Source organism: Oryctolagus cuniculus, chromosome 17, assembly GCF_051225735.1.
Source record: "Oryctolagus cuniculus isolate XC-2025 breed Fujian yellow rabbit chromosome 17, ASM5122573v1, whole genome shotgun sequence".
Classification (NCBI taxonomy): Eukaryota; Metazoa; Chordata; class Mammalia; order Lagomorpha; family Leporidae; genus Oryctolagus; species Oryctolagus cuniculus.
The window spans coordinates 15,497,677-15,509,724 of NC_142883.1; the positions used below are offsets into that span (position 1 = coordinate 15,497,677).

The 12,048-nt window shown below is 39.9% G+C and overlaps 1 protein-coding gene across 23 annotated transcripts in view; it reads right to left on the reverse strand.

Annotated features, from left to right (window-relative positions):
- Positions 1-12,048, reverse strand: part of TANC2 (tetratricopeptide repeat, ankyrin repeat and coiled-coil containing 2) — a 439,275-nt gene that overhangs the window by 315,556 nt on the left and 111,671 nt on the right. For all 23 annotated transcript variants that reach the window (XR_007911352.3, XM_051825098.3, XM_051825097.3 and 20 more), the window contains one exon: positions 1,354-1,425. Coding sequence is in view for 19 of the 23 variants with exons in the window: in XM_051825098.3 (XP_051681058.1) it covers positions 1,354-1,425 (72 nt within the window). In the remaining 4 variants the exon portion in view is untranslated. The remainder of the gene's footprint in view (positions 1-1,353; positions 1,426-12,048) is intronic.

The following is a 12,048-nucleotide window of genomic DNA, read 5'->3' on the forward strand; positions in this document are numbered from 1 at the left end:
TTACTATAGTTTTTAATATTTATTTCTTGATTTGAAAGTCAGAATTACAAAAAGGGAAAGACAGAGAGAGCTTCCATTTGCTGGTTTACTCCCAAGATGGTTGCAATGGCCAGGGCTAGGCCAGGTGGAAGCCAAGGGTTTCTTTAAAATTTCAAATCAGCCTATTATAGTATTTCCTTTAATCTGCAATAACCCATTTTATAAAAAATAGTATAACTCTAAAACTTGAAAAGAACAAGGTTGGAGGAAAAAAATATTAGCAAAGAATTTTATAGTATGCTCATCAGTATGGATTCTTTTTTTTTTTTTTTAAGATTTATTTATTTAATTGAAAGGCAGTTACAGATAGGCAGAGGCAGGAGAAAGCAGTCTTCCATCCACTGTTTCACTCCCTAGATGGCTGCAACTGCTGGAGCTGTGCCAATCCGAAGCCAGGAGCCAGGAGCTTCTTCCAGGTCTCCCATGGGGGTTCAGGGGCCCAAGGATTTGGGCCATCTGCCGCTGCTTTCCCAGGCCATAGCAGAGAGCTGGATGGGAAGTGGAGCCCCTGGGACCTGAACCGGTGCCCACATGGGATGCCGGTATTGCAGGTGGCAGCTTTACCCGCTACACCACAGCGCCGGCCCCAGTATGGGTTCTTAACTCTCATTTTCTTAGTGATCAACTGATTCATTCAATATTTCTGTAGTGATTATCATACTCCAGGTAGTTATTTTTGGCAATGAGAATACAACAACAAGCAAAACAGACAAAAGGCTATGTTACTATGGGACACTTACAGTAGTTCTGAACAGAAAAATAGATACAATAAATAAGATGATAAATATTATGAATAAAAAGGAAGTAGGGGTAGAGATTGTGTGATTCTGAATAAGTTAGTTATGGAAGGCCTTTTTGAAAGTTTCATTGACTACAAATATTTTTTCAAGTTGTGAAGTTATCACCTCAAGAAACTAATCAAAGAAATCAATGAAAATCCTATAATAAACCTTACATAGAAAAGAAAATAAACAGAAAAATCTGAAAATACAGTGATTATTAAAAAAAAAACTTCTACCAGTAGAGCTAAGACAATTCATTATACTGATAAAATGAAAAAGCCAGTACAAGATGATACTCCAATAAAAGATATTATTGGAAATTTACTTTGGTTACATTCCAAAATAAATTTACATATAATATTTCAAAATGACTTAAACCTTAATGTTATTTCTTAAATGACATATCACTTTTAATCTTCTTATACCTTAAATAAATAACATATCAAACTTTTGGAAAAGTCATTTAAGCCCTAAATGACAAACCACAATATCTAAACTAGACTCAGCAAAAACCCAAAACCCAAAAATTTACCTTGCCCAGAGCGACTTTGACGAGAATCTACACTTGACTGTCTTCGATCCGGTGGTTCCTCGCTCCCTCCATCTGCATAAAATTAAAAAGAGCATAAAGAAATTGATAATGAGATGATATAATAAGTTCTCTGGTGTCACCTACATCTTAAAACTATTTTTTTATCATTTGTTTTCATTTTCTTATAATCTAGATCATTAACATATTTCAAGAGTTTTTCTACATCAAGTAGTGGTCCTTAGGAAATGGTGTACATTCCCCTCTATAACCTGTAGAAAGTGAAGGTGTTTTTTTCACCACCATACATACATACTTTACTTTGCATTTGATGAGGAAATGCTATAAACTCCAAAGTTCATTCACAGACTTCCAGTTTAGAGGCAATGTCTAACTGAATTATTACTGCTTCTTTGTCTAAGCTACATTAAGTAGTCCATAGGAATGTATGTTTTATTAGTAACAAAGATTAGATTTACATATTTATGTGAGATAAAAATAAACAAACCTGAGATTAATATCAAATAAATTCCAAATTGTATTTTTAAAAATTAGTTTTAAGTAATCCATTTCATTATTTGAATATATATCTTCATTTTTAAAAATATAAGCAAGAACATATTCCCTCGTGCAATTGAAGAAAAGGTACAACAATTTAAATTTACATAGATAATTTCCTCAATATCATTACATGGAAAGAGAAAAGTTACTTATTACAAATAAATCAAAAATAGGCAAAATAAAACAGAAATTAATAGACTAAGAATACAAAAGTGCATCTAAGGTAATGAATGTGTTTAAACAAAGATGAAGCTTTAATATAGTGGTCTATATGCCCATTAATTTATCACTTTAGATTTGAAATCCATTACAGCATCAACAATTTCTTTTTTTTTCTTTTTTTTTTTTTTATTTGACAGATAGAGTTAGACAGTGAGAGAGACAGAGAGAAAGGTCTTCCTTCCGTTGGTTCACCCCTCAAATGGCCGCCATGGCTGGAGCTATGCCGATCTGAAGCCAGGATCCAGGTGCTTCTTCCTGGTCTCCCATGTGGGTGCAGGGGCCCAAGCACTTGAGCCATCCTCCACTCCTTCCCCGGGCCACAGCAGAGAGCTGCACTGGAAGAGGAGCATCGGGACTAGAACCCGACGCCCACATGGGATGCTGGCACTGCAGGCGGAGGATTAAGAAAGTGAGCCACGGTGCCAGCCCCAACAATTTCATCTATTCTTTCTTTTATACAACCATTTGTCTTATTTTTAATTTGATAGTGACAGAACTAGTAGCTGCACTGAGGTTTAACAAAGGCTGTCCCTTTTTTTTTTTTTAAGATTTATTTTATTTATGTGAAAGGCAGAGTTACAGAGAGAGAGAGAGAGAGAGAGAGAGAGATCTTCCATCTGCTGATTCAGTCCCCAAATGGCTACAATGACTGGGGCTGGGTCAGCTGAAGCTAGGAGTCAGAAGCTTCTTCCAGGTCTCCCAGGTGGGTGCAGCAGCCTAAGAAGCTGGGCCATCTTCCGCTGCTTCTCCAGGCTAATATATTAGCAGGGAGCTGGATGGGAAATGGAGCAGCTGAGGTGAACCAGTGTCCATATGGAATGCTGGGGTCACAGGTGAAGGCTTAACCTGCAATGCCAGCATCCCATATGGGTGCCTGTTCAAGTCCTGGCTCCAGTTCTGATCCAGCTCCCTGTTAATGGGACTTGGAAAAGAGTGGAAAATGGCCCAAATTCTTGGGCTCTTGCACCCACATGGGAGACCTGGAAGAAGCTCCTGACTCCTGGCTTCAGTCTGGCTGAATTCCCGCCATTGCAGCCATTTGGGGAGTGAACCAGTGGGTGGAAAATCGATCTCTCTCTCTCTCTCTCTCTCCCCTTACCTCCCTCCCTCCTTCCCTCCCTCCCTCTTTCAAATAAATAAACAAATAAATAAATCTTTTTTAAAAAATAAAAGCTAATTAAAGCAATCTCTATGAAACAGAATGACTTATATGACCCGAATATAAGGGCAGTGAAGAAGAAAGCAAGATTCTATAAATGAAGCTGAATCTACTGTAGGGACTACTAAAAGTTCAATGCAGCAAAAACTGAAGGACTTTTTTGGCTCTCTGTAGGTGACCTTTTGGGAAACAAAATACAGCAATTCCCAAAATCTACCCTGAAGAAATGGAAGGCCCCACTGCTTAACTCTATGTTAGCTCTCAGTCTTCTCTGTGACCAAGAAAAGCATTTGTGAGAATACTAAAAGTAAACACATTGTGAAAGACGTCCCCTCTAAGTAAAGCATTATAGTTAGGGAGATCAAAGCTACAATTTTCGACTTATTAACTCCACACACAATATAGTATTAAATAATACACATATTTATATAGTAAATACAACAAAGGATATAATTTAGTCATTACTCTAGCTCCTACCCAAAGTAAAACATTGTTGAAAGCCAGAATGTACAAATTACATTGCAATACTGCTTCCTATTTTCATGAAAAACTAATGCACACACCATTTCTGCAGTGTGAATCTAGTACTCAGGTTCGAAGCCAAAATTAAATTTGAATATTAAAACCCATTTATAAAAACTTCTGTAGACAATAATTTTTCACAGACATTCCATAGGGTAAATAAAGATATATTAGCAGGCTACCAAAAATTTTACTGGTCATTCTTTATCTCCAAATGCAGAATGAAAACAACTGCATGTTACAAAATATGCTGAGTGAAATAAGCCAGTCCCAAAGGGACAAATACCATATGTTCTCCCTGATTGGTGACAAATAACCGAGCACCAAAAAGGAAACCTGTTAAAGTGAAATGAACACTATGAGAAACAGTGACTTGATCAGCCCTCACCCTGACTGCTGATGAACAACTTAACACGTTATCCCTCTTAGTATTTTCTTTGTTTATTTGTTCTACTTAATACTTTTGGTTGAATACTGTAATCAATACACAGTTATTCTCAAGTGTTGAAACTTAACTGAAAAGTGATCGCTGTTGAATATAAGAGTGGGAATAAGAGAGGGAAGAGATGTGCAATTCGGGACATGCTCAAGCTGACTTACCTCAAACGGTAGAGTTAGAAACATACCAGGGGATTCCAATTCAATCCCATCAAGGTGGCATGTACCAATGCCATCTCACTAGTCCCGGTGATCAATTTCTGTTCACAATTGATCATAATGATAGGACTAAGAGCCAAAGGGAACACATAAACAAGACTAGTATCTGCAAATACTAGCTGATAGAATAAAAAAGGAAGAGAACGATCCAACATGGGAAGCGAGATACACAGCAGACCCATAGAATGGCAGATGTCCTAAACAGCACTCTGGCCTCAGAATCAGCCCTTAAGGCATGCGTATCTGGCTGAAAAACCCATGAGAGTATTACAGGCATGGAAAGCCAAAACACTCTGGCAAAAAAAACAAAAACAAAAACACAAAACAAACAAAACAAAACAAAAACCTACATGAAAGATCTCTGCGAGTGAGATCCCAGTGAAAAGAACAGGTCATCAAAGAAGGAGGTACCTTTCTCTGAAGGGAGGAAAGAACTTCCACTCTGACTACGACCTTGTCTAAATATGATCAGCATTGGTGAACTCAAAAGGCTTCCATAGCCTTGGCGACTCATGACAAGAGCCTAGGGTGATTACTGATGCCATAAACAAGAGTGTCAATTTGTTAAGTCAACAACAGAAGTCACTGTGCACTTACTCCTCATGTAGGATCTCTGTCCTTAATGTGCTGTACATTGTGATTTAATGCTATAACTAGTACTCAAACAGTATTTTTCACTTTGTGTTTCTATGTGGGTGCAAACTGTTGAAATCTTTACTTAATATATGCTAAAGTGATCTTCTGTATATAAAGAGAATTGAAAATGAATCTTGATGTGAATGGAAGGGGGAGGGAGAGGGAAAGGGGAAGGTTGCGGGTGGGAGGGAAGTTACGGGCGGGGGGGGGAGCCATTGTAATCCATAAGCTGTACTTTGGAAATTTATATTCATTAAATAAAAGTTAAAAAAAATATACCACAACACTGGTCCCTAAATCAATATTTTAACTGATGAATTTAAATCACTTCTCCTTTTCTTAAAAATTTACTTATTCATTTGAAATGGAGAGTGACAGTGAGAGAGACAAGGACAGAGAGAGATCTTCCATAGGCTTTTTCACCCTCAAATAGCCACAACAGCTAGAGCTGGGACAGGTCAAAGCCAGGAGCCAGGAATTCCATCAAGTTCTCCAACTTCCCATCCAGCTCTCTGGATAGTAAAATGCTTGAGAGACAGTAGGTGATGGCTCAAGTGCTTGGGTCTTTGCCACTCATCTGCCTGTTTCTGTTCCTACTCAGATGATGAATTTCCTTTTAATCTTTTAATATCATGAATTAATATATTTTTCTGATACTGGACCATTCTCGGAATAATGCTATTTGCTCTGAAAGTGAAGTTATGTGATTCTTAGATAAATAATTCTGTGTATGGTTGTATACATATGTATAAAACAATATATATATATATATATATAAAATACAGATATACACACATAATGGCCTGAAAAAATGCCATCTCATCAACAGAACTCATAACACAATTCCTAAATGAGCTTTTCTCTCTTGCTTCTATGTAATTATTGAAATATTTTTCACTTCAAAAATGATTAAAGGCTCCTTAATATTTTTGGAGCAATAACAAACTACAAAGTAATATACAAATTTCATATGCAAGTGAAAAATACAGTCATTTAAGTTTACTCTACCACAAACTCTTCTGGCCAGATATCCACCCATGCTTACAATCTGCTTCTGATATCACAGAATGCAGAGTCCTTTTCTAGAAAGGTACCTGGCATTCTGTCCCAACTCCCCAGAACTTCTTCATTAACTTATTTTCAATATCTCCTTTGTTTATTTTCCTAATTAAAAATAGTTTTATGTGAGAGACAGAGAAACTGAGATAGCAAGACAAACAGACAGAACTCTCATCCATGGGTTCACTCTCCAAATGACCACAATGGCCAGGTCTGGGCCAAGGCCAAAACTAGGAGCCAGGAATGCATTCTAAGTCTCCCATATCAGTGACCAGGAACCGAATTACTTAAGCTGTCACCTGCTGCCTCCAGGGTCTGAACTGGCAGGACACTGGACTCAGGAGCCAGACCCAGGTTTCAAACCCAAGCACTCTAATGTGGAAATGGGTACCTTGATCATTAGGCTAACTGCCTGCCCCTGAATTTTTTTTTAACTTATATGTGCATAAATACCATCATGTCCTATTACATCTCCTCAATGTCCTTATCTTTAATAATCCAGCTGCTAAAACAAAATTCCATATAATTGTGTCTTATAAAAAATACAAATTTATTTCTCACAGTTCAAGAGGCTACAAAATTCAAAATCAATATACTAGCAGACTTGGTGGCTGGTAAGGACTTACATGTTGGTTCATAGATGGCCATTTATTCACTATGTCCTCACATGGAAAAAGGCAACTAAACTCTTGGGCTTCTTCTTTTTTTTTTTTTTTTAATTTATTTGACAGGTAGAGTTATAGACAGTGAGAGAGAGGGAGAGAGAGAGAGGGAGAGAGAAAGGTCTTCTTTCCATTGGTTCACCCCCCAAATAGCCACTATGGCTGGCACTGCGCTGATCCAAAGCCAGAAGCCAGGCGCTTCCTCCTGGTCTCCCATGCAGGTGCAGGGCCCAAGCACCTGGGCCATCCTCCACTGCACTCCCAGGCCTCAAGAGAGCTGGACTGGAAGAGGAGCAACTGGGCCCATATGGGATGCCGGCGCCACAGGCAGAGGATTAACCAAGTAAGCCACGTCAACAGCCCCTTGGGTTCCTTTTATAAGGCACTAACACCATTCATGAGGGCTCTGTCCTTGTGACTTAATCACCTCCCAAAGAGTGCTGTACTGGGGATTAGTTTCAATATACGAATTCTGGGGGTCATAAACATTCAGTCTTTAGCAGCCTTTCTAACATTCTTCTTCCTTCTATCCTTAAATCCAAATGACAGCTATCAAACAACCATATAAAATTTAAATATATTTTAATTCCCTATTTAAAAGTATTCTATCACTTTAGAAGATAAAGTTCAAATTCCCTAAAATAGCATCAAAGATTTAACAAGACTTACTATTTACCTTTATATATTCATGCCTTCTATATTTATGTCTTGAAATGTACATCCCAAATACCACCAACATGCTTATAATTTCCAAACATACCATGCTGACTTTTCTGCAAACCTCTGTTCATGTTGTCATCTTTTCTAGAATGTTTCTCTACCATTTACTCCAATGTCCCTACTCCAAGAAACCTTCTTTGAACCATCACTTAATTAGCCAGGTTAAGTGATGATCCTCTGGACTATGATTTGCAGTTCATAGTCTCTATTTTCAAGGAATTTATTTTGCCTCATTGTAGTTGCTTTCTGAAGAGTCCATTTCTCATCTCTTCACTTCAACTAAATCATGGCTCCATAGACAGGATCTATATCTATCCGGGTCAATGGTATATTTGCAGATCAAAATCCAAACAGGAGATGAAGCTTTATAAATACTTATTAGAATATAAATGCACACCGGCGCCATGGCTCACTAGGTTAATCCTCCGCCTGTGGCACCAGCACCCCGGGGTTCTAGTCCCAGTTGGGGCACCGGTTCTGTACCAGTTGCTCCTCTTCCAGTCCAGCTCTCTGCTGTGGCCGGAGAGGGCAGTGGAGGATGGCGCAAGTGCTTGGGCCCTGCACCCACATGGGAGACCAGGAAGAAGCACCTGGGTCCTGGCTTCGGATCAGCGCAGCGTGCCAGCCATAGTGGCTATTTGGGGGGTGAACCAACGGAAGGAAGACCTTTCTCTCTGTCTCTCTCTCTCATTGTCTAACTCTGCCTGTAAAAAAAAAAAAAAGAAAGAATATAAATGCAATTTAAACTAAAATTTGGGTAACACTTTATCTACTATTTCAAAATACAGACATATATTATAGAGTAGAATATGATTAGAAAAGAACAAATATGAAGTCTGTCAAATTATAATCATTATGGCTACATTATGGCTACAGTTGTTTGCAAAATGCTAACATTGTCTATACTGATAACAAAAATTAGAAGTAAAATTTAGTCACCTTATATAATCCAAAAGATTAAAATCTGCTAAATATCCTCAATTAATGATTAAATGTTTTAGCTTAAAATCAGTGGTCTTCAAATAGCTAACAAGATCAATCACTGATTTACAGATAGTCTCTCAAAAAGTAAGAACTATTTTGCATCTTCAATGTGGACTTCACTTGTTTTCAACAAGTATTGAGAATAAAAAAGCTCCTATATATTTAGGAGAAGACTGAATGTCTTGTAGCCATGGTAACAAGAAACCACCAGAATCACCCTTAAAAAGAATCAGTCATCACATTTCTGAAAGTCAGCCAATCAGCTTCAATCTGGTAACCAAGCTTTCACAGTAATGCATCAGCCAATCCCTAAATACTCCCATATCTACAAATCTGCCAATCTCCAACTCCAGTTTTTCAAAAGCCTAAAGAGACACATAAGTGATAGAGACAAACGTTTTGCTTTTCCTAAAATACTGCTAAAAAGCATTCTTCTCCGTACTTATGTAACAATAAATTTTGCTGCTTTTTTTTCAGATGAGTGGTAGTCCCTTTCTTTGAGATTGCTTTGATGTTATAATACCTTTTGCATGTTGCCAACTTCTCCCTGAAGGAAAAGACTTAGTCTAATAATTGATATGTGTGTGTGTGTATAATATATTTGCATAAACAAGTCATACAGGTTGGTTACCATAAACAGTATTTAGAAATGGGGCGAGGGGCCAGCACCACGGCTCAATAGGCTAATCCTCCACCTGCGGCGCCAGCACACCGGGTTCTAGTCCTGGTCAGGGTGCCAGATTCTGTCCCGGTTGCCCCTCTTCCAGTCCAGCTCTTTGCTGTGGCAAGAGAGGGCAGTGGAGGATGGCCCAAGTCCTTGGGCCCTGCACCCACATGGGAGACCAAGAGCAAGCACCTGGCCCCTGGCTTCAGATCAGTGCAGTGCGCCGGCCGCAGTGGCTACTGCGGGGTGAACCAACAGAAGGAAGACCTTTCTCTCTGTCTCTCTCACTGTCCACTCTGCCTGTGGATGGATGGATGGATGGATGGATGGATGGATGGAAGGAAGGAAGGAAGGAAGGAAGGAAGGAAGGAAGAAAGAAAGAAAGGAAGAAATGGGGAGAGGGCCAGAGCTGTGGCATAGCAGGTGGAGCTGCCGCCTGCAGAGCCAGCATCCCATATTGGTGCTGGTTCGAGTCCTGGCTGCTCCACTTCCCATCCAGCTCTCTGCTATGTCCTCAGAAAGCAGCAGAAGATGGCCCAAGTCCTTGGGCCCCTGCACCCATGTGGGAGACCCCAAGGAAGCTTCTGGCTCCTGGCTTCGGATTGGCGCAGCTCTGGCCATTGTGGCCAACTGGTGAGTGAATCAGTGGATGGAGGACCTTTCTCTCTCTCTCTCTCTCTCTCTCTCTCTCTCTCTCTCCCTGCGTAACTCTGACTTTCAAGTAAATAAATAAAACTTTAAAAAAAAATGGGGAGAGAGTGACATCAGCAAGATTGCAGAACAGGACTTTCCAGCACTTGTGCCCTCACAGAAACATCAATTTGAATGACTGCCCATGTACAAAAATACTCTCACAAAAGCTAAGGAATTCAAGTCGGAGATTACAGCACCTGAATGGAGTAAAGAAATTAGAAGGAGAATATGAAAGATAGTTTCAAATAATCACAACATCCCTCCTCCAAACTAGGGCAGTACAACTTACTGAGATGAAGGTAAAAGAATGAAATTACCAGCCAAGTCTGCCTCAGACCCCAACATCAAGCTCACCAAGTGAGACCAAGCATTAAGTTAGCCCCTTGGCCCAAGCTCACCTAAGGTACCAGACTCACCTTCACATTCCCAGGCAAGAGGCCAGTCGCCATGCACTCAGACTTCAGATCTGTCCCAGCATCAGGAGGGCCCCCACAGACCAGACTCCAGGCCAGCACATAAGAACCTAGCCTCTAAGCCCATGATGGTAACGGGTGAGCCCCTACTGCTTTGGGCTCCAGACTGAACATGTGGCTTCAGGCTCCAGGTCTGCCCTAACACAATAGATCCAATGGCCTCACATCTCAGGTTCTAGGCTTGCTACACTGCCAAGTCAGCTCCAGTGTCCCAATGCTCCAGTAAGACCAAGAACTCTTGAAGCAGGAGTAGTGGCAAGAAGAGTCTGCAGCTTCAATTGCTCTTGTCTGTATCTTACACCCCAGAAATGTAACAGATTTCTTCCTTTTACCAGGTTCTTTAAAAACAACACAGCTGCCACTTACAGCTCGTTGTGTGGCAGCCTCTCCTCTGCTAGGCAGCAGAGGGGTGTTGCAGTCTTCTGCACTGTAGCTCTTCCTCTCTCCACCAGGTTCACTGCCTGGTGACCACAAAGAATGAGGCACATGGACAGTTAAGAGTGAGCAAAGTAAAGGCAATTTATTGAATGAAGCAGAGAAAGATGCCAGCAGACAGGAGGCGTCCTGAAAGGATTGTCAGCCAGGGCTGCCTGGCTTGAGATTTTTATATGTTTCTACATGAGAAAGTTCACCTGATTAGTCAAAGTATATGTTAATGGAGTATTCTATGTGAACCAATCAGGGGACTGACACTGGAGAAGCCTATTCTGCATAAAAGTTTGCAGGGTGCTCAATCAGGTCCCAGAGAGGCAAGGCTTCTGCAGATGCAACATTTGAAGATTACATTGTATATGATTCTCCTTCCTCCCCCTGTCTCAGGGCTCCTGGAGAGTTACCTTCTGCATGTTTCTTACCTTTCCAGAAGCACTTCCAGTCCCTATCACTCAGGATTGAGATCAGACCCAGACTCCAGAGGAGCTCCAGGCTCCAGCCCCAGTGCCAGCTTAGCTCCATTAGCCCCAAGCTTCAGGCCCATGTTTTTTAAATTATAAAGTATCACTAGATATACAGTTATTATAGAACAGTAAGGTGATCACTTTATCAAGAGGACATAACACACACACACACTCACACAACTCCATAAATACATAAATACCTAGGTATCAATTACAAAATGTGTGTGCTGCATATATGTGTGCATATGTATATCCAACACTGGAGCGCCTAAATGTATAATGCAAATATTAATTGAACTTTAAGAAGCAGACAGCAATACAATAATGATATGGGGCTTCAATACTCCACTTTTAACAATGGATGGATTATCCAGACAAAAAGATCAATAGGAAACAGCAGATTTGAACACCACATAGACCAAATGGACCTAAAAGACAAACACAGAACATTTCACCCAATAGTAGCAAAATATACATTCAAGAGCACATGAACATTCTCCAGGATGCAGCATCTCATTACTTTTATTTAACATGTTACTAGAAGCCCTTGCCAGAGCAATCGGACAAGAAAAATAAAAGGTACCTAACTAACACAAGAAAGAAGTAAAATATCTGCAGATGCCCATGATCTTATATACAGAAAATTTTGAAAACTCCACAAATTGTTAGAACAAACAAATTCAGTAATATTGCAGGATACAAAACAAACATCCAAAAAAACAGCATTTCTATACACTAAAACTGAATCACACACAAAAAGAAAAGAATCACACTGACAACAGCATTCAAA